Below are 21,311 nucleotides of genomic sequence, written 5' to 3' on the forward strand. Positions count from 1 at the left end.
ACCGTGCTGGGGCCACCGCCCTGCAGCCCACGTCCACGGAGCTTGCTGCTGTCCTGCCCTCGACGGGACTTTTGGGCAACCCCGAGAGGGAGGAGAGATGAGACTTCGGGGTCAGTTTACAGATGTTGCTTCTCAATCCCTGAGCTTGGACGTGGGGACAGCCAGGTCCACAGCCTTCAGACCCTTGCACTTCCCTGCAGACCCCGACACACCCGTGCCTCGCTCCTGCCGTCCACGCTCCTGTCCCTCATCCTCTCCCTGTGCTGGTCCTCGTGGTGCAGCCTTGCTCCCCAAAAGCTCTCCGGTTTCTGGTCCTGCCACTTCCCAGAGCCCTGCATGTCCTGGTCCCCAGCCAAGCACCTGTGCCGTGAAGGCAGCGATGAGGCCATCCGTGGGGCCCAGCAAAGCATCTTAGGCCTGAGCCTGCCTAATCCCAGCCCCGACGCACTGTACGGTGCTCCGGTTACCCTAATCCTGAAACCCAAGCCAGGGTCCCCAGAGCCTTCCCAGCGCCATCCGATGGGGCCAATGGGGACTTCTCGGCGGGCAGCAGGAGGCCTTCTTCCATGTGGCTTTTGTATGGGGACCCAACCCCAACTAGGGACAGAGCTAGGAGCTGGGAGCTGGTTACTTGCCACTGGGTGGGACCCAGCCCTGATGAGCCAGAGTGAGTTTAGCAAACAGCTGGGCCTCAGCCTGCTGGCAGGGCCTCCACAGCCCCCTCCCAGGGGGCACATTCAGAGCCAGCGGCGACAGCAGGAACGGTGGCCTGGCCCAGGCCTGGTGCATCCCACTGATAGGGCCTTGTCGATCTGCAGAATTAAACTTTCCCCCCCCTAGTAAAATCAGGATCTTTTTGGCTTATCACTCATGATCAAATAACAGCACACGCCTGGGAATGAAGTGAGACCGTAGGCAAGAGACGTGTGACCTTGTCACATAGCAGCTGGGGGTTGGCAGCCAGCTGGGCCCAGCTCCCTGCCCCGCCCGCCAGCCTCTGACCTCCCCAGGACTCGCAGGCCAGTGCCACCGGGGGCACCGGGCATGCGTGTGAGCACTAGGACAGGACGGGGGCACCCAGGGCTCCATCTTCGTAATTACATTAGGGAGACAACGCCAGCCACACGTGGTGAGGACAGCGCCTCCCGTGTCTTCAGCGTGGCTGAAGAACTTTCATGCCCGTCGATTTCCCCCAAGCAGGTATAAGTAGCTCCTGACCTGCGAGGGTCAAGATGTGGGACAGAACGTCAGGAGTGCAAAGCAACGCCCCGATGTGCTTTCTCCAGGCCTCCTGCTCGATGAGTGAGAAGACCCACGCCGGCACCCCCGGAAGCCCCTGTGGGTGCAATGGCGCTGCCGGGCACAGGCATGCCGCCGCCATCCTCCCACCGAGGCCTCAGAGCCAGGTCCCTGCCTGCGGGAGAGGGTGGATGGGAGGCCAGACTCGCCGAGGCTTCAATGGCTCATTGTTCCGCAGGCAGAGGCTGGAATCGGGCTGGCGATTATAATAATAAAGTCCTAACAATCAGCCCGCGGTTGGGTTTCCGCAGCTTAGGGAGTATTTGATTCTGAAAGTCTTGGGAGCGGAGATGGTATACAAACGGAGAGTGTGGTTCACATCAGCCGCTCTCTGCCAGTCAGAGTCTCCCGTCTGGTGCCTCAATTCTCTCAAAAGGTGCTGTACCTGTCAGCGCCCCGCTGCCCGGGCATGTCAGGGCGGGAGACTGCACCAGGAGGCCCAGACGCGGTGGGGCTGAGTCCTGCTTTCAGCAGCTCAGACGAGCTCCGACCCCACCCCGCCCCTCCAAGGCCGAGATGGAGGCGCTCACGAGTGGGCCGCTCCCGCACCGGGCCTCATCTGGCCGCTCTGCCTTTGCCCAGGCTGCTCCCCCAGCCCAGAGCTGTGGTTTCACCCCTCTGCCCTGGCTATCCCCGACCCACTGGTTAAGATTCGGTGCAGGGGCTCCCCTCCAGGAAGCCTCCTCTGACATCTGGCAAGGTGAGGCGCCTGCTCAGGGCTCCCACAGAGTGGTTTCCCTGTCACCCTAGCTGGTGTTTTTCTCTCTTGCCCTAAAGGGGCCTCCCTTCTTCATGTCCTTGTCCCCAGCATGGGGCCTGGCACATAGTAGGTGCTCAAAGCATGGCTATCAAACATGGCGGACACACTTTCTATTTTTAAATGTTCACGGTGCCCTGCTCTTTGAGGTCCAAGGATGTGTGTTCTGGACACACTGTGTGTCTCTGGAAAGAGGGTTGTGGCTTAGACTTGCCCAGTTTCCTTCAGCTTCCCTGCTCCTAGTCTGATGTACCGGAGCTGCCTACCATGCGAGACAAGCAGGACACCACGTCTTCTCCAAGCGCCGGGCCAGGGACCCCGTGTGTGCTAGCCACAAAGGCAGGTACAGATGGATTGCTGGCATGCTGGTGTGGGTAACGGCTGAGTAGCTTGACTGAGGACATTTTCATAGGTGACAAGGATCCTCTCTAGACAAAACGTAAGACAACTGCCTTAAGGCACATGAAGATAAACCAAAAGTGGTCAGAAACTGGCTGGAACCCAACCATTGAAACCACAGAAAATCCACGCCTTAGGAGAAAAGATTATGTTCTGAGATAAAGGAGCTACCCTCAGACTAAAGGGAAAACTGCAACAGATTCATCCTAACAAGGATAAAGCCAGGTTTCCAAAAGTTCAAAGTGGAAGGCTGCTAGAACATCAAAAGTCAACACTCTTCAAACAAAGATAACAGAATCCAGAACCTCCGCAAAGTCCCATTCACGATGTCCAGGATGCAATAAAAAATTACTAGACATGCAAAGCAACATAAAATGTGATTTCTAGCCAAGAGATAAAGCAGTTGATAGAAACCAGCCCCAAGATGACTCAGGCATTGACAATAAATTTATTTTTTATTATTTTCAAAAAATTTAAGCCATCTTAAGGGTGCATCTGGGAAAAACACGAGCCACAGATGCCATCTCTGGCTGTTTTTTCCTGAAATTAAATTTAAACACAGCTATTACAAGTATCTTTAAGTACTCACAGGAAAAATGGTCATAAAGAACAGAGGAAATTAAAACAGATAAATCAAACCTATAAAAGAAAACTAAATGAAAATTCTAGGGCCAGGCACAGTGGTTCACACCTATAATCCTAGCACTCTGGGAGACTGAGGCCGGAGGATCGCTCGAGTTCAGGAGTTTGAGACCAGCCTGAGCAAGAGCGAGACCCGTCTCTACTAAAAAATTAGCCTCGCGTACAGGCTCACCCCTGTAGTCCCAGCTACTCAGAGGCTGAGGCAGGAAGATCACTTGCACCCAGGAGTTTGAGGTTGCTGTGAGCTAGGTTGACGTCACAGCACTCTAGCCCAGGTGACAGACTGAGACTGTGTCAAAAAAAAAAAAGGCTCAAAACAATGACTGTTAAAAAAAAAAGAAAACGAATAGGCAGGTGACAGAACAGGAAACAGTCTTTGCAGTACATATATCTGATAAAGACCTGTTAATTCAGAATGTATGCAAAAACTCTTAAAAATTAATAAAAGATGAAAAACAACCACATAAAATCATGGACATCATTAATTATGAGGAAAATAAAAATCAAAACTATCATACAAGGGGATACCACTGCATTCCTGCCAGAATGAATAAAATTTAAAAGATTGACAATACCAAGCGTGGTGAGGATGTGGAAGAACTGGAATTCTCCCACAATGCTAGAGGAAGTGTAAGAGCTTCAGCTACTTTAGAAAATTCTTGGCAGTTTCTTATAAGGTCAAATGTATGCCTATAACCCTACCCTATAACCCAGCAAATCCACTCATAAATATTTACCCCAAAGAAATGAAACCTTATGTGCACAAAACGAATTTGTTCAAGCCGGGTGTGGCGGCTCACACCTGTAATCCTGGCACTCTGGGAGGCCAAGATGGGAAGATCGCTCGAGCCCTGGAGTTTGAGGCTGCAGCGAGGAGCTAGGCTGATGCCATGGCAAGAATCTGTCTCAAAAAAAAAAACAAAAGAAAAGAATTTGTTCAAGAATGCTCATAGCAGCTTTATTCGTAATAGCTCCAAACTAAAAACCACCAGAATGTCCATCATAGCCATCCAAGGATGGATGTGCAAACCGTGCAGTCATGTGATGGGATGCTACACAGCGATCACAACAAACAAGGTGCACGCGGCCACAACACGGCTGAACCCTCCAAACACACAAAGAGTCCATGCTGTAGTGTAGGGTTTCATCTGTAGGAAGTTCCAGAAACCTATGGGGTAGAAGTCAGAACAGTGCCTGTGAGGCATGGGGCCTGAAGGCGCTTTCTAGGAATGGAATATTCTATAGTTATTTGTGTGTGGCGGGGTCTATGTGTACAAAACTCGTGAAATTGCTATTAAGATCTGCACATTCCATTGTAGTAAATCTTACCTCAATTGAAAAAAAAAAAAAGAACAGAAGGAGACCCACAAAGACAACACTGGCCTGTAAAGGCTGAAGCACAAGGAGGCCGAGGGGTACCAGGCTCAGGGGCCCAGACCCTTGGCTAGGACAGAAGGGTCCCTGAGGTGTCCACACTATTCACGGGGCACAACCCCATTAGCAGGACAGGAAGCAGACTCCTGTCTGGAAAATGACATTGGGACCTCTGAGAAGGCACCAGAGGATTCAGCCCCACCGTTTTAGGAAAATTCCTGGTGGCGCAACAAGGTGGCTGGCTGAACAGAAAGCCCCTGCCACGCTGGCTCTGGGCTCAGACGCCCACCAGCCGGCTTTGGGAAAGGGTGCTCATGAAGGTCCAAGTGCAGGAGCTCAGGCAGGTTCAAGAGGCTGACAGTCCTCAGGCAACGGGCATCACCTCTCCTGGGCTGTGTGTCCCTGCTTCTTGCTGCCCCTGGCTCTGCATCAACCCCAAACCCCTCAGAGCAGGCATCCTCTGTTGACTGCTGCCTCTGGGCCTGCCAGCTCAAACACTCACAGCCAGCACCCCATGCAATGTTAGCGTGCCTCGGGCAAGTCTCAGCCTTCACAGAGCTCAGCTTCTCCATCTGTGAAATGGGCTGATTCTTACTTCATCATCCAACAAGAACCTTGTCCTCATGTGCCGGGCACTGGGTGGGCTCTCAGCAAAGTGAGCTTACCCTGCTGTGTGGGTGAAAACGCAGCACTGGGCCTTGTTAAGAAGCCAGCCAACACAGAAGTTAGAATCATTTTTAAAAATATACACTGAAGCCAGGGGCAGTGGCTCACGCCTATAATCTCAGCACTTTGGGAGGCTGAGGTGGGAGGATTGCTTGAGGCCAGGAGTTCAAGACCAGCCTGGCAACATAGCAAGACCCCGTCTCTACAAAAAAATAGAAATTAGCCGAGCATCGGGCACCTGCCTATAGTCCCAGCTACTCTGGAGGCTGAGGCAGGAGGATTGCTTGAACCTAGGAGTTCCAGGTTACAGTGACATCTAATTGCGCCACTGCACTCCAGCCTGGGTGACAGAGTGAGACCCTGTCTCTAAAAAAAATAAAATAAAAATATTAAAAATAACAATAAAAATATACATTGACATTAATGTAATATACCACATTAATAGTAAGAAGGGGGCAAAACACATGATCATCTCAATTGGTATGGAAAAAGCATTTGACAAAATTCAATACCTTTTCATGATAAAAATACTCAATAAACTAGAAATAGAAGGACATTTCCTGAATATGATAAAGCCCACACATAAGAAACCCACAGCCAACATCACACTCAATGCTGAAAGCCTGAAAGGTTTTCCTCTAAGAAGGGGAACGAGATAAGGAAGACTGCTTTTGCCGCTTCTAATTCAATACAGTGCTGGAAGTCCTAGCCAGAGCAAGTACGGAAGAAAAGGAAATAAAAGGCATCCAAATTGGAAAGGAAGAAGTAAAATTATCTCTGTTTACAGATGACATGATCGTATATGTGGAAAATCCTAAAACACTGTTGTAGCTAATAAATTCAGCAAAGTTGCAGAATACAAAATCAACAGATTTCTATATAGCGCTAATAATGAACACTCCATGAAGGAAATTAGCAGTTTCATTTAACTAGCATCAAAAAGAATAAAATATTTAGGAATTAACTAAGGAAGTAAAAGATTTGTACACTGAAAACTACAAAACATTGCTGAAAGAAATTAAGAGCATAATTAAAAGGAAAGACATCCTGTGTTCAGGGATTGGAAGACTTACTATTGTTAAGATGTCGACATTACCCAAAGCAATCTATTGATGTGATGCAATTCCCATTAAAATCCCAAAGGCATTTTCAGAAATAGAAAATCCTATCCTAAAATTCATATGGAATCTCAAGGGACTTCTAATAACCAAAAAAAAAATACCAAAAAAGAAGAACAAACTTAGAGGCCTCACACTTCCTGATTTCAACATTCACTATAAAGCTGAGTCAGCAGGACTGTGTGCACTCACATGCAGACAGACATGTAGACCAATGGCACAAAGTAGACAGCCCAGAAGTCAACGCTTATATATATGGTCAAACGAGTTTCGGTGAGGGTGCCAAGGCAGGGAAAGAATAGTCTTCTCGACAAGTGGTGCTGGGAAAACTGAATATCCACATGCTAAACAATGAAGATGGATCCTTGCCTAATGCCATACACAAAACTTAACTCCAAATGGACCAGAGACCTAAATGCAAGACCTACAGCTATAAAACTCTTAGAAGAAAACAGGGTAAAAGCTTCACAACAGGGGATTTGGCGATAATCTGGATATGACACCAAAAGCACAGGCAACAGCAACAACAAAAAATAGACAAAATGGACTTCTTGAAAATTAAACACTTCCGTGTATCAAAGGACACTATAGAGTGAAAAGGCGGCCTGTGGAATGGGAGAAAAACTTGCAAATCATGAGGGCGCTGGTAAGGGATTAACATCCAGAATATCTAGAAAACTCTTACAACTCAACAACAAAAAAAATTCAATTAAAAATGGGTATAGGACTTAGACATTTTTCCAGCAGAAGATAAACAAATGGCCAACAAGCAGGAAAAGATAATATCACTAGTCATTAGGGAAATGCAAATCAAAACCACAATGAGATACCACTTCACACCCATTAGGATGGCGATTATTAAAGACACAACAAAACAGAAAATAACCAAGTGTTGATGAGGATGTGGAACCCCTGTGCACCGTTCGTGGGAATGTACAATGGCGCAACTGCTGTGGAAAACAGTTTGGTGATTTCTCAAAGAGTGAAACAAAAGATCCCATAGGATCCAGCAATTTCACTCTTTTAGGTATACCCCTGAAGGGACTGAAAGCAGGGACCCAAATATATACTCGTACACTAATGTGCATAGCAGCATTATCCATCACAGCCAACAGGTGGAAACAACCCAAGTTCCATCAACAGAGGAACGGATAAACAAAACGTGGCATATCCACACAATGGAATAGTCTCTCCTTAAAAAGGAGAGAAATTCTGACACCTGCTACAATGTGGATAAACCTTAGGACAATATGCTCAGTGAAACAGGCCTGTCACAAAATGGCAAATACTGTATGATCCCACTCATGTGAGGTACCAAGGGTAGCCGAATTCATAGAAACAGAAGATGGAATGCAGGTTGCCAGGGGCTGGGGATGGGAGGGGATGAAGAATTAGTGTTTAATGGGTACGGAGTTTCTGGAGTGATGAAAAAGTTCTGGAAATAGATAGTGGTGATGGTTACATAAGAATATGAATGTACTTAATGCCTCTGAATTGTACACCTAAAAATGGCTAAAATGATAAATTTTATGTTATGTATTATATATTTTACCACGATAAAAAAATAGTCATGTGTTGCTTAATGACAGGGATACATTCTGAGAAGTGTGTCTATGTTGTTGGACAATTTTGTCATTGTGCAAACGTCACAGAGTGTGCTTACACAAACCTAGATGCTATAGCCTATTGAACAGCAGCCCCCAACCTTTTTGGCACCAGGGACCGGTTTCATGGAAGACAATTTCTCCATGGACCAGGGGTGGGGGGGGTGATGGGAGTGCAAGGGAGCAGTTGTAAATACAGATGACACTTCACTTGCTCACCTGCTGCTCACCTCCTGCTGTGTGGCCCAGTTCCTAACAGGCCACAGACCTGTACCAGTTCTTGGCACGGGGGCCGGGGACCGCAGGCCTACCACACCAAGGCTATGTGGTGTAGCCTGTTGCTCCTAGGCTACAAACCTGTATACAGTATGTTACTGTATGAATACTGTAGGCAACTGTAACAATATGCTAAGTATTTATGTATCTAAACATAGCTAAACATGTAAAAGGTGCAGTTAAAATACAGTATAAAAGATATAAATGGTGCAGCTGTATAGGGCACATACCGTGAACGGAGCTTGCAGAACTGAAGTTGCTCTGGGTGAGTGTGAAGGCCTAGGACGTTACTATACCCGACACTACTGCAGACTTATAAACACTGGACACTTAGGATACACTAAAGTTATAAAAAATATTTTTGTTTCAATAATAAAGTAACCTTAGCTTACTGGACAGCCACTGTTGTATGCATGTGGTCCCTCTTTGAGCAAAACTTTGTATCCCACATGATTGCTGTACACAGAAGATGGTCACAAAAAAAAAAAAAAGCAACTGGGACCAAAAAGGGCCTTTTCTGACCCAGTTGGATTAGCCTCTTGCACAAGTCTGCTGCCCACTCTCTGCAGACAGGCCCTGAGCTGGGCTGAGCTGCCTAGAGGCTGAGGTAAGCTGAATTTGCAGGAACGCGCCCCCTTCTCCCTTGAGGGAGGAAGTTTAAATTATCAGGTCAATTAGGAAAGATACAACCGAAAAATCCAAGTTTCATTCCCACTTCAAGGAGGTGTTTCCTGGCCGGGTGCCACTTTTATTATTTTTGGCCCAGGCGCTGAAAGCCCCACAGACCCAGGGAAGGTACAATGTGATCTTTGATTCACATTTCAAGGATCAAAGCCAGTGAATTTGGGTGTAAACGCAGATAACGTTTCAGAGATCTTTCATGAAAGGAGTCACTAGACCAGGGCAGAAGGGAGCTGGTGTGTTACGTGTTTCGCCTTGAGAAGCATCACTTTCCGCCTGCCCAGGTCCCAAGGACTCCTGGCCTGCATGCAGGCAGGTCCTCGGCCCGAGGCATCAGGTCCCGGGCTGGGGGCCGGCACCCCGAGGACCCGGCAGGCGGAGCGCGCCACCTCATCTCTGGGCTTCCCCCAAGTGTCGGGGTGCCGACTGGCCACGCCCAGGCGGGCCCCGCCGGGAGGCCTTGGCGGCCCGCCCTCACTGTCCCCTCTCGGTCCAGCCGCGGCCCGCGCAGGCGGGACACTGGAGGCCCGCGGCCCCTGGGCACGCAGGTGGGGGCCTTCCGGCCGGCCTGCCCGCCCGTGCGCCCGGCGAGAGATGCGAGCCCCTAAGGCGGGTTCGCGCACCGGCGCCGGGTGGAGGAGCGCTGTGAGGACGCGGCCCCGCAGGGCGCCCGCGGCCCGGAGCCTCTGCGCCCGCCAGAACCCTCCCCGAAGTCCCAGCCCAGCGCGCAGCCATCCCGGCAGTGACTGCGGTCGGGCCTCGGTCTCCGCGGCAGCTGGGGCCAGAACTCCCGCATCTGAAGGCCGCGGCGACACCGTCGGCCGGAGTCGCCGGCGCGCGACACCACTAGCTCTCGTGGCCCTCGGCGCGGCGTGGGCCCGTGGGCAGGTTCCCTTCACCCCCAACGCCGTGCGGTCGCTCTGGCAGCGCCTGAGAGCGCATGCGCGGCCACCGCCCCCGGCACACAGCGCAGGCGCGGCCCGGCTGGACGACCCGCGTGGGCGGGCCCCGAGCCTGCGCGGGGACGTACGGCGCTGCTGCGCGCACGCTGGGGGCGTGGCTGCGCGACGCTGTCGGGCGCCGTCGGTGGCTGTCGGGCGCCGGGCGCTGCTGTGCTCCGAGGAGGCGTCGCCGACGGGGGCCCGAGGGTCAGTGCGGCGGCGGGAGCGCGGCGCGCGCAAGCCCGGGGCTGCGCCCTCCGGCCCTTCCCGAGCCCGGCCCGCGGAGAGGCGCGCGGACCCTGGCCTGGGTCTCTCGGGCCGCGCTGGAGGTCGGGGAAGGGGGCGTCGGGAACTTGCGGGCGTTCGCGCCATCCCGGGAGGCCCCGCTCGCCCCGCCTGGCCTCCTGGGACCCATCTCGTTCCTCACCTACCAGGTGGCGCTTGGACACCGCCCTCCGAGGGAGGCCCGCCCGTCTGGTCTCTGCTGCGGATCCTCGGAGCCTCTCCGTGGGCGCCTCGCGTCGCCGCAGGTGGGTGGGCTGCTTCCTGCCCCGGGGCCTGGGAGCCCGTGTTCCTGCATGGCGGTTGTTTGCGGGGCGCCGGGAGCGGGCTTGGCGGCCGGCTGCCCTCGACTGGCTTGGGCCCTGGGCAGATGCCAGTCCTGGGGTCCCCAGGGTCTCCTCGGAGTAGAGAACACTTCAGCGTCCGGGCACTGCGTTGGGCTTTGTGGAGGCAAACACTGCGCTGTGGTTCCTGCTCCTTAGTAGAGCGCTGTCTAGTCCAGGAGAACGGCCTGAGGGCCCCGGGGCCAGGCAGGGGAGAGGGAAGGTGGGGAGTCCAACAGAGTGACAGGCCTGGGAGGGCTGAGGTTGTCAAGGTGCTGGGAGTCCCGCCCAGGCGAAGGAAGGCTCAGGCCGGAGCCAATGCAGGGGAACCTGCTCCCTGAGACTGCAGGCGCATGGGCAGGGTGACAGCCAAGGTTACGAGTGGGCAGGAGGGCAGAGATCTGGGCAGTGCGCTGGCTCCAGGGCATGGGATGTGGTTTTTGTGAGTGGCCTGGTACCTAATCTGGGGCTGCTGGTGGGAGCTGGGGCCGACATCATGGTCACTGCCTTTTTAGAGCTCAGGGAGGGACTGGACTGGATTCCACTTGCATGCTGTCCCGTGGGGTACTGCTGCTAGCAGGCCATAGTATATTCTTTTCTTGCAAGTAGAGTGGGAAGCCAGGGTCAAAGGCTGAGCTTTCAGGCATAAGACACCCTAGAGTGGGGGATGGAACTGAGGAGTTCCAGGATGCTTGGGTCGCAGAGGTAGGTGCCGGTGGCTCTGGCAGCTTCAAGTGTTGCAGGCCACCCAAGGATGGGTGGAAAGACCAACGTAGCCATTCCTCCCTGAGAGAGCTCTAGCTGAGGGGGGTTTGTGTGCAGGGGTGAAGCAGAGGGTTTTGTGGAGGTCATGAGTGGGCCTCTTTTAGCAGAGAGACCGGGGATGGGGCTAGAGTCAGGCTGGGCAGAGTGTGGGATCCCTCAGAGAAGGACCCCTTGCACTTGAAAAGACCTTTAGCTGTTGATTGTGGAGCCCCTAGGTGACCATCGCATGGAGAAGAGGGGGGCTCTTCAGGCCCTTGGCACAGGTGACTGGAGTGGCAGGAGCAGACGGACACAGCAAGTAGGATGGCACATTTGGGGGCTAGGCTGCTGGACGGCTGGGCTGTTGGCTGTGATGGGGACTGAGGGAGGTGGTGTTTGGGGGGGCTGGCACTGCCTGCAGGCAGCTCTCAGAGTTGGAGAGGTGTGTTAGAAAAGCAATGAGGGGAGGGGCGGGAGGGAGCGCCCAGCTTCTGGTGGGCATGCAGGCAGCACCCACCGCCGGCCCGGTGCTGGGATCAAACAGAACCTTATGAGGACCCAGTCTGCATTCTTAGCAGTTTGCAGTGTTTAGGGTGACCAGGAGCCTACTCAGCTGGACTGAAGCGTAGCTGATAGATCCGCATGCTGTGTAGTGGTCAAGCCCATGGTTTCTAGAGCCACTTTCCGCTGCCTCTACCACTAACTGGTTGACGTGTGACCACAGACAAGTTACTTCACCACTCTGTGCCTTGGCAATGAGGATAGTACCAATCTCATGAGGGAGGGGGGACAGAATTTGGCACAAAGAGAGCACTGAGTGAAAGGTTGCTACTATTGTCCTAAAATTCCCTGACAGTTCCAGTCACCCCTTTTCCTGGGATTGAGAGCATTTGTCATTATACCTTGTCCTGAAAATGTCATGAATGGCATTTGCCCGCCTTCTTGGACCTCCTGGGCCAGCCTGTGCCCCAGCTTCCGCTCAGAGCTCTTGGTCGGGATCAGGGGTTTGCCTACTTGCTGTCTCCTGCCAGCTGGTGGTGATGGGTGGGCCTAGTTCCTGCTCTTCCCTGCCTTGTCTTTGGACAGATTGCCGTGGATGATGGCCTGCGTCTGACAGTCCCCTCAGCTCTGCCCAGCTCTCCTGAAACTGCAGCTGTCAGCTTCCCATCCTCAGCACTTGCCTGGGCCTGTGCAGTCTACCAGGCCCTCTGCAGCCATCCCTGTTCTGTTGTGTCGTGCAAGCCGCTTCTGTCCACGCCCCCTTCGCACTGGCTTGCGCCCCCCACCGGCTTGCGCTCCCCACCCTTCTCCCATCTGCTCCCAGCATGCCCCGTGGCCAGTGCCATCGGCTGGGCCCTTGCGATCCCACCCAGGCAGTGGCCAGTTACACCAGTGCACACACCCTTGGCAGCAGATGGACTGGGCCTCCTCTGAGGTGGGGTGCATCCCCCTTGTGGACCCCTGGATCTAGCGGCCCTGCTGTGGGGACCCTGTGCGCGCACACAGCCGTGGAGCAGAGGAGCACAGCTAGTGGCACTCCCAGTGGTAAGCCCACAGAAAGGCATCCCTCGGCTGTGCACGTGCCCAGCTCCCGGCCCCTCGGGGTGAACTTCCACTGGGTGCCAGGCTGGGACCCAGGCACCTTTGACAGCTCCGCTTGGCTGCTGGACCACTTTTTGGCCCAGCTGGGCGATTACATGTCTTTCCGTTTCGAGCACTACCAGGACAACCTCAGCTGCATCTGTGAGATCCTCTGATGCCTGAGAGGCCACGCCCGGGTGTGGGCAGCCCCCTACTTCAACAGGGACCTGCCCCTGCGTGATGATTACGAGCTCTTCTGCCAGAATCTCAAGGAAGTTATTCAGGACCCGAACAATTTCACTGAGCACCACGCTACAGTGCCCTGCCCTCTGCCCCTGGCCCCAGGCCAGCCGCCGGTGGCCCCGCATCTGCCCGTGGTGAGGTAGTACCTGGCTCGGTTCTCGGAGGCCCTGGCACTCAACGTGGGCAGCCCCCCTAGGCCTGCTCCAGCCACCCCTGCAGTTTCTAGGTCCAGCTCTACATCCAGAAATGCTCCACCCGGGCAGCAGCTCACCAAGGAGAGCACCCCTGGGCCTGTGGAGCCAGCTTCCTCTCGGCCAGAGGAGGCAGCCCCCAAACCTGTCCTACCCTTTCAGGCTCTGCCAACCCCCCTGCTCAGAGAGCAGACCCAGCTTGCCCAGGGGGTCCAAAGCCCCAGAGAACAGAGAAGATTTCTGAGACCAGGAGGGGTCCTTAGGTACCCCATGGGAGGTGGTGGGTGCCCCAGCAGCCCCAGGAGAGCCACCATTTTCTCCTGTTTCCCACCTGGCATCCGTGAGTTCTGAACAAGGCCCAGGCCAGGCCCCCCGTGATGAAGTGGCCTATGTGGGCAGAGAGCCCTATGGCTCCAGTCAAAACAGAGTGGTGTCCCCAGATAATTTCAGATGACCCCAGAGTGGGTAAGGAGGTACACTTGTTTTGGCCCCTGCCCAAAAAACTGTTGAACACAAACAGCCCTCCCTGTCCCCGGCAGAACCTTGGCCTCTGCATTGTGCTTTGTCCTCCTGCTCCTGCTGGGTTCTCAGCTGTGTCCCACCCCTCCCTGGGAGTGCCATCTCTGCTCCCTGTGACTTCTGTGCTCCTGGCTGGAATGTAGGGAAGGCTACCTGGAGGAAGTGGCCCCTTTCATCTTTGGGTTAGGTGTCAGATAGTGTCAGAGAACAGTGCTTCCCTGTGGGTTTACCAGCAGCCCTGGTCCGCTGGGAGGTTTGGGTGCAGGAAGGTGGGATGCATGTCCCTTCCCAGGCTCAACTCCAGTTCCTTCTCCTGTGTGTCAGCGTTCTGGTCTTGCCTGGTTTTCTTCAGAATTGGCCCCTCCCCCCCACTACTGTGCTGCCTCCCCTATGCGTCTTCCTGCATCGCTGATTCAGCACTTAAACCGTGGTGACTTGTGTTTCCTGGCAGACTGTGGGCCTCTGTCTTAGTCAGCTCTGTGGCCGTGGTACACAATTGGTGCTCATTAAATGTGTGTTGGATCATTGGCTGACAAGTGGAGTCCCTGTTTCCTGTTCTGTCAGGAGCAGAGGCCTGGCCGTGAGCGTCCCCGGTCAGTGTCACAGGTGTGGTGGTTTCTGGTGGGGGCTATGCGGATCCAGGGCTCTGATTGCAGCTGAGGCTGAACAGGTGGGGGCCGGGGTGGGGGTGGGCTTAGCTGGTAGGGGTGGCCTGGAAAACTGACTTCTGAGAGCCATAGGTGAAGTGCAGACCGGGCAGCAGTCCAGAGCTGTGTGGCCCCAGGCCCAGAGATTGGAATGAAGCAAGACCTGTTTTGCACCAGGATGGGTTTGCTAGTGGAAGCTGAACATGGAAGCTCCCTCAAGCCAAGTGTACTGCAGGACGAGTAGGCACAGCCCCCGTGTGGTGTGCGCCTGCTCAGAGGGGTATTTAGGCAAGAATTTCAAGCCCTTTACATTTTTACAATTGTGCAAACAAAATAACACCTTCCTGAAAAGTAAGAAGGAAAAAGTTGAAATTTGAATTGGAAATACAGCCAAGTTATTTTAGGAAAAACAGTAATAAGCAAACATCTGGTAAAACTTTTTCAGGAAGATAGAAATTGTTGGGATTATTTTATTTGGTAACTTACTAAAAAGGGCTTTGGGTTCATACGGTTTTATGTGTGTTATTTCAAGGCACAGCTGAAAATCTTGGAACTAGGTGGGAAGATATTTTTAGGATGCTGATAAGACCTGAGAGAGTGAGCAAGCTGACGGAGGAACCTGTGCACGGTCAGGATTTTGGTCAGATGTGTGAAATCCCCGGACGTCCTGGCTCAGCCCTGTGCTTCTGCACGCCTTCTCGGGTCCCAGCTCTCCTTTTGTGAGTCGGGATGGGCTGCACCCCTACACCCATCTCCGGCCGGCTGTGGCCTGGCCTACCTGTGAGTCTGGCGTAGAACACAGAGCCAGTCTCAGGGAGGGACAGCCCAGTCACCCCGCCAGCTTTACTGCGCCTTGCGGGTCTCTGCAAGGCTGCCTGTGCTGCTTCCGATTAGGGGCCTGGGGTGGACCCTTCAGCCTGAGCAGCTCGAGAGAGCTGAGTTCCCTTCCAACCCCGTCACATCAGGGCTTTGGGCCTTTTCCTCCCGCGGGCCCCAGGTAGCTCCAGGGACGTGGGTCCTGGCCCACTGTGCCTCTCTGAGGGCCAGCTGTGCCGTGTCTGCCCAGGCAGGCTTGAGAGCACACGGGAGAGTCAAGGTGACCTATTTTTTAACTTGGAAAATCGGTCCTATGCATTGTGGCTGCATTCTCACCACTAGGGAAAGGAAGGCAGAACCTTGCGGCGCCATGGCCAGGTCGCCTACACAGATTGGGTGGGAGAGGACGGGGCTCTGGCCTGGCCTTCCCAACAGGCAGCACACACGGCCTTGCAGAGTGGCTCCGTCACCAGCAGCTGTAGCACCTGCCTTTGGGCAGAGGCTGTGACTGAGCTCCTTGCGGGAAGGTGCTGGGCCCTGTGTGCGAGGGGCCTTGGGTTGTTCGCCACTCCTGGCCTGTGCGCATGGCAGACGAGCCAGAGGAGGGCAGACGAGCCGGAGGAGGGCAGCCTGGAGCGCAGAGCGTGGCGGGGTGAGCCCAGGGCAGGCCGAGCTGCTGGGCCTGCCTTCCAGTCGTGGTGTCTGTCCCTCACTTCCCTTGGAAATACCCGGAGGCTTTATTTCCTGAAGATAGGACACAGTGGGCACTATGACGTGATTTTTAAAGTACCTGTCTCCAAAGAAAATTTTAAAACAGGAAGTACTGAGGTTAGGGTCGTGTGAGATACTGAAATATTTTATAAAGCTGTGGTAATTAAAGTACTTAGGTGTTGTGGACAGATGAACAGAGAATAGAGAACTTTGAAATAGAGCCAGATAAATGTGGGAATTTAGTACGTGCTGGAGATGTCATTTCAAATTAATGGGGGTAATTCAGGTAGAGTAACCTTGTACAAAAAACCAAACCAAACAAAAATTAACGGAGGTAAAACAGATCAGTCAGGGCGGTTGGAACAGCTGGTTGGCCACCTGGAAAACAGTAAAAGCAGGTACCTACCTTACTCTGTATACCTGTGTACATTCCACATGGTTTAGAGACTTCAACACTAAAGCATCGCAAAAGTACTAGAGGGAAATATGGGTGAATATTTTTTTTTAACCTGTGATTCCAGGATTTTTAAAGTTTTAAATACCCAGAATTGCCGAAGATGCAGAGAAGCAGGGTTTCTTCTGTTGTTGGTGGGAGCGTAAGATCCTACAGTTGGGCCACGTAGCAGCGAGAGGTGCACGGGGACCGCTTGCCGTGTGCACAGGGGCTCCGTGAGGGGCTCCGAGCAGCACTGGCGCTCGGCCAGGCCTCGCCGCCTCCCCGCACAAGCTGAGGCTCCTTGGTGTCTCCTGATCTCTGGGCTGTGAAAATATTAAATAGTTTGTCCTTACAGGGCAGTCGGGGGGTTGAACGAGGGTGGTGCCCACACAGTGCCTTGGCTGGGGCCTGGGCCCTCGTGCCTGCCTCGTGGGTGTCACTGCGTCGTGAGCGGCAGAACTGGAGACGTCCAGAGACCCGGCAGTAAGGATCGAGGCAGACAGAGCCGTTCCCTGTGGTGTCAGCCCGCCGGGGCCAGGTGGCACCGCGGTCACGGACCTCTGGCAGCGCAGCAACCCAAGTCGGCACCGCTTGTTTCCTGCTCACACCGCATGTCTATCTCCCGTGGGCCGGCGCACCCTCCGCTGCCGCAGCCCCTCAGGGACCCACGCTGACGGGAGCTCCGTGTGGACGTGTTTCTCTGCACTGGCAGAGCCGGGGCGAAGGCCACAGCAGGCCGCAAGTGATACTCCTCACTCCACTCACATTTCTGTGGGCAGGGGAAGCCACAGGGCCACAGCTAAGTTCTGCAGGATGAGAGTTAATCGTCCCCTGGGGCAGGGCAGTCGGCGTTGAGTAGCCATGCCGGTTGGTGCTGCCCTTGGGCGCTGGGGGGTGGGCCTGCGTCGGCGCCTGCAGTGAGATGCCCGCCAGGCTGCCCTGGCAAAGCATGGCAGGCTGGGGCCTAAACAACAGGCATTTCTTTCCTCAGGGCTGGAGGCTGGAAGTCCCCGACCAAGGTGTGGGCGGGTGGTCTCTCCTGAGGCCTCTCTCCTGGGCTTACGGACGGTGGCCTCGCACGGTCATCAGTCAGTCTGTGTGTCTGTGTCCCAGTCCCTTCTTATAAGGACACCAGGCGTGTTGGATCAGGGCCCAACTTAATGACCATAATTAATTCCCTCTTTAAAGGCCGTATCTGCACATTCTGAGGGACTAGGGTTAGGACTCCGACAAGACAACATGCAGGGGGACACAGTTCAGCCCATGACGATGCCCGCGGTGGGTCTGTTTGTTTTTTATTGTTGCAGTTTTGGGCAGTGCTGCCTTGAGCAGCCGCCCGCGTGCACCGTGCTCCGGGCCCAGGGTTCCGGGGTCTGTGCTGCGGTGGGGGGTGGCACGTGGGCAGCGCCCGGTTCTGTACGCTGCACTCTGCTCACGTTTCCAAGTACAAAGCCATCCTGTATTCCCAAGTTGCAATGTTTTGCCTTTTACATTAGCCTGGAGTCTCCTTGTAAGTGTGACTGTGTGGTGTGAGGGAGGGGTCTGCGGTCACCCTCCAGAGCCTGTGGCGAGCAGAGCCCCTCTGCCGACAGCAGGGCACCTGTAATGTGAGCAAGAAATAAATTTTTGATGTGTGAAGGCACTGCGTTTGGGGCTTGTGTTTTCCACAGCACAACCTGTTGTGTCCTGACCGGTCACATCCCGGTTCTCCTGTTACCACAGGGCAGGCAGCTGCTGGTGCCAGCCTGGCCGCGGTGGCCAGCAGGCCTGCGGTGCCGCCCACTCTTTGGTCTGGTCCACCCCTGCTGGTTGCTCCAGCTTCATAATCAGTCTTTATAACTACCCTGCCACCACCTTTGTTCTTCAAATTGTCTTAGCGAATTTTAAAACGCATTGGGTCACAAACACAAAAGCGGAGAGGGTGGTGTGGTGCACCCCACTGCGGCCCTTCCGCGGCTCCAGCACTGGTCAGCAAAGGCCTGGCACAGGCCTTGGGGCGCCTTGGTGTTGGGCAGCCTGGCTGGGCACACTCTCCAGGACAGCGGGAGCCTGCGCTCCCGTAGTTTCTGTCTGGGCCGCAGTGTGCTCTATAGATGGGCCATAGGATCCCTGTCCTGGGCGTGGGGTGGGGCTGGCCAGAGAAGAACCTTGGCTTGCGGGTGTCCTCAGGAGCCTGTCCTGTCCTCCTGGCCTTGGGGGCCCCGCAGTGCAGGGCTGGAGCCCGTGGGTGGTGGGTGCTTGTGCACTTGCCAGGTTGTTCTGTCCTCCTGTTGGCAGTGCTGCCAGGTGGGTGGAGAGGGACATCCGACTTCTTCCCCCTCCCACCCCAGTGCTGTCCCTGGACTGCGTGCCCGCTTATCTGCCGTTAGGGCAGCCCTAGCCCTGGGAGTGCGGGCGGACTGTGGAGGCGTGGCTGTCGGTGCCTGGGACCCCGCCCCGTCTCAGGACCCCAGAGGGGAGCCTCACCAGGGTGGTGTCTCACATCCTGGGGCTGGGGTGTGTCTGTGGGCTGTGCACACGGGGTCCCCTCAGTGAGGTCAGCCTGCAGCACCCCCGGGTCCGGAGCAAGCAGGAGGCTGGCCGTCACCCTCCTTTGCTTGTCTGTGGGTGGGCAGCCAGCCCCCCGTGGACCAGGCCTCCTGGCGGAGCCCAGACCGTTACATGGGGATGCCTACACTTGCTGAGAAGCAGTGGGTTTTCCTGTGTGTTCACCAGGGGAAAAAGGCCGGTGGCCCATTGCTGGCTGGGTTTCCACCTCTGCCCGTAAGTGCTGGGGGCAGGCTTCCTTCCTGCCATCTTGCCAGGTTCCTTGGGCCCACTCCTGGGTGACGGATGTCCTCAGCCATGGCGTGAGATGCCTGCTTGTGGAGAGACCCCGCCTGCCAGTCCTGCAGCCCCGCAACCCTCACCCTGGCATTTCCTCTCGGCCTGGCCATGGCAGCCTGTACCCGATGCCAAGAAGTCTGACTTGTGGCCTCGGCCCGCCTGGCTCCCATAGCTGCAGGAAGGCCTTACTGACTGGGGCCGACCAGCAGTTTGCTCCTCGCACGCTCCAGCCCGGAGGCTTCCAGACATCACGGAGGAAGAGCACTAACCCTTGTCCTTGTCTCCGTGAGACCCACTCCTGCCCCACCCGGCCTGGCACTGCCAGCACGGCATTTGGTGGCCACGAGGACTCAAAGTGCTGGTGGGGCCCCTGGCAGGGTGGACTGGCAGGAGGGCTGTGCCCCTCCGCTCGGACACCCACCGCACCTCGTGGGCCACATCCCCAGCACAGGAGACTGGTCTCCATGACCCTCTTCCTCCAATGCAGTGGGGCCTGTCTGGAGGGGGTGCCGCAGCCCTGGTGGGGGGTGTGTCCAGGGGCCATGTTGGGTGCTGCCCAGCTCACTGCAGGCCAAGAGCTCCCCAGGGGCCGTGTTGGGCGCTGCCAGCCTCGGCCTCGGCCAGTGCTGGTAGTTCGCCGGGGGGGGGGCCTGGCATGCTGCCCCCAGGGAAGTGGGCTCAGAGTGTGCTCCTGGCTGGAGGCTGTGACTCTTACAGGAAAGGCAGCCTCCCCCCAGGGGAGCCGGAGTGGTGGTGCTCTGCCGGGGCGCAGGGCCCTGGCTGCAGAGCAGGTGGCTGTGCTTCCCCGGGGCCTGCATCACTGTAGTATTCTCGGCTCCACCATGGAAATCCGTGTCTGTGGCTAGATCTGAACTCTGCTTTCTGTGGTTTTGCCAGCCCACGGGAGATGCCCTGGCCACGCATGACCTCAGAATAGGGCTCCCGTGGCTGGGGCCCAGCCCCCAACCCCCACCCCTGTTACCACCCTCGCCTAGCGGGTGCAGGGCCTTGCTGGGCCCCAGGCCGAACTGTCAGTCAAGGCCGAAGCCTGCCTGCTGCTCCTGGAGACGGATGTGCCGACGCAAGCCTGGGGCGCCTTGTCCTCCAGGAAAAGGGGCTGTTGGGGGCGTGCCTTACCTCCCCAGCCCTACACAGAGATTGACATCGGGCAGCCCTGAGAGGTGGGCACTGGCCGGGATTGGGCCCCGCCCTCCCTGCCTCCCCGGAATTCCTCCCTGGGATCCGCATCTTTGAAGCCGCTGCCTCCCTGCCCGCCTGGGCGCTTCCAAAGGCGGATACTGACAGAGGATTCAATGAATCGAAGGTCGCCAGTCAGGGCGTTGACAGATGCCCAGCCGTGATACTATTTCTGATTTAATAACCGAATGGGAGGCTGGCCCTCTGTAATAATTAGGGCTAATTACTGAGGAGGTGTTGACAGACAGGCTGAGAGGAAACAAACTACCTTTATCCCGTGGCTTAGAGTCAGATTACCAGCCCCGTGCTATCTGCCCCTCAGAAAGTAGACGCTTCAATCACTCAGCAAGGCTTCAAAGGGGACAGGGGCCTGACAGTGCGCGGGATTTGGAAGGGAGCTATGAAGTGCGCCTTTGACTCAGAGTCGCCAAACGGAGCCCCATTCCAGAAATGGTTTCTTTGTGAAGTTTGAGTCACCGCGGGCAGGCCTGCTTCCTGCGCTCGGGGTGGGGAGGGGCTGCAGGGGGCGCGGGCAGGGTGGAGGCCACGGCTGGCCGGAGCTGCCCAGGTCCTTCCAGTCTGGGCCCAGGCCAGGTGATGCCCGCAGAGGCCCTGGGCCCCCCCTAGCCAGCCCTGGCAGCAGGGACAGGAGCATGGGGTGCTCTCCTTGGCCCGGCAGGGTGTCCCATGCTTTGTGGCCGTGAGCGGCAGGTAACGGGACAGGGACCTTGAGACCCCAGCGGGCTCCTCCCTGTTTTCATCTGGAATCCAGATTTTCTGCAGCCCCGGTGGGCAGGTCTGGCCTCTCCAGGAGGGGGATGTGTGCTTGGGGTTATTTATGGCAGGACCACCCCTGGGGGCCCGGGTGTCCCTCACTAGGCTGCTCCCACCCCCATCCTGGGCCAAGAGCCAAGACTGTGCAAGTGATACTGACCGCCGGGCCTCGGTGGGCAGACGGGGTCGGGGACTGAGGAGGGCTGCGGGGGCTGGTGCTGCGCCTGTGCTGTTTGCCCACTGACCCCCCGATCTCCACGCATT

The 21,311-nt window shown here is 55.6% G+C and overlaps 3 protein-coding genes across 3 annotated transcripts in view; 2 read left to right on the top strand and 1 right to left on the bottom strand.

Moving 5' to 3' along the window:
• Positions 1–4,035: 4,035 nt before the first annotated feature.
• Positions 4,036–10,857, bottom strand: LOC123626214 (translation initiation factor IF-2-like). The gene is made up of 3 exons (XM_045535106.1): positions 10,821–10,857; positions 10,189–10,611; positions 4,036–4,265 (listed from the first exon to the last, which is right to left on the bottom strand). The coding sequence occupies exons 1-3, from the start codon at positions 10,855–10,857 to the stop codon at positions 4,150–4,152; spliced, it is 576 nt and encodes a 191-aa protein (XP_045391062.1). The 3' UTR covers positions 4,036–4,149.
• The window catches only part of GNB1L (G protein subunit beta 1 like), a 54,709-nt gene continuing 43,407 nt past the window's right edge, over positions 10,010–21,311 (top strand). The window contains exons 1-2 of the mRNA XM_045535174.1: positions 10,010–10,086; positions 10,192–10,287. The gene's annotated coding sequence lies outside the window, so the exon portion shown is untranslated. The remainder of the gene's footprint in view (positions 10,087–10,191; positions 10,288–21,311) is intronic.
• Positions 10,253–14,173, top strand: RTL10 (retrotransposon Gag like 10). Its single transcript, XM_045535169.1, is given in 6 exon segments — positions 10,253–10,287; positions 12,193–12,503; positions 12,506–12,594; positions 12,596–13,266; positions 13,269–13,361; positions 13,364–14,173. Coding segments are annotated over 5 exon segments (1,137 nt in total). The 5' UTR covers positions 10,253–10,287; positions 12,193–12,431; the 3' UTR covers positions 13,576–14,173.

The sequence above is a fragment of the Lemur catta genome, chromosome 21 (genome assembly GCF_020740605.2).
Source record: "Lemur catta isolate mLemCat1 chromosome 21, mLemCat1.pri, whole genome shotgun sequence".
In the NCBI taxonomy this organism is placed as follows: domain Eukaryota; kingdom Metazoa; phylum Chordata; class Mammalia; order Primates; family Lemuridae; genus Lemur; species Lemur catta.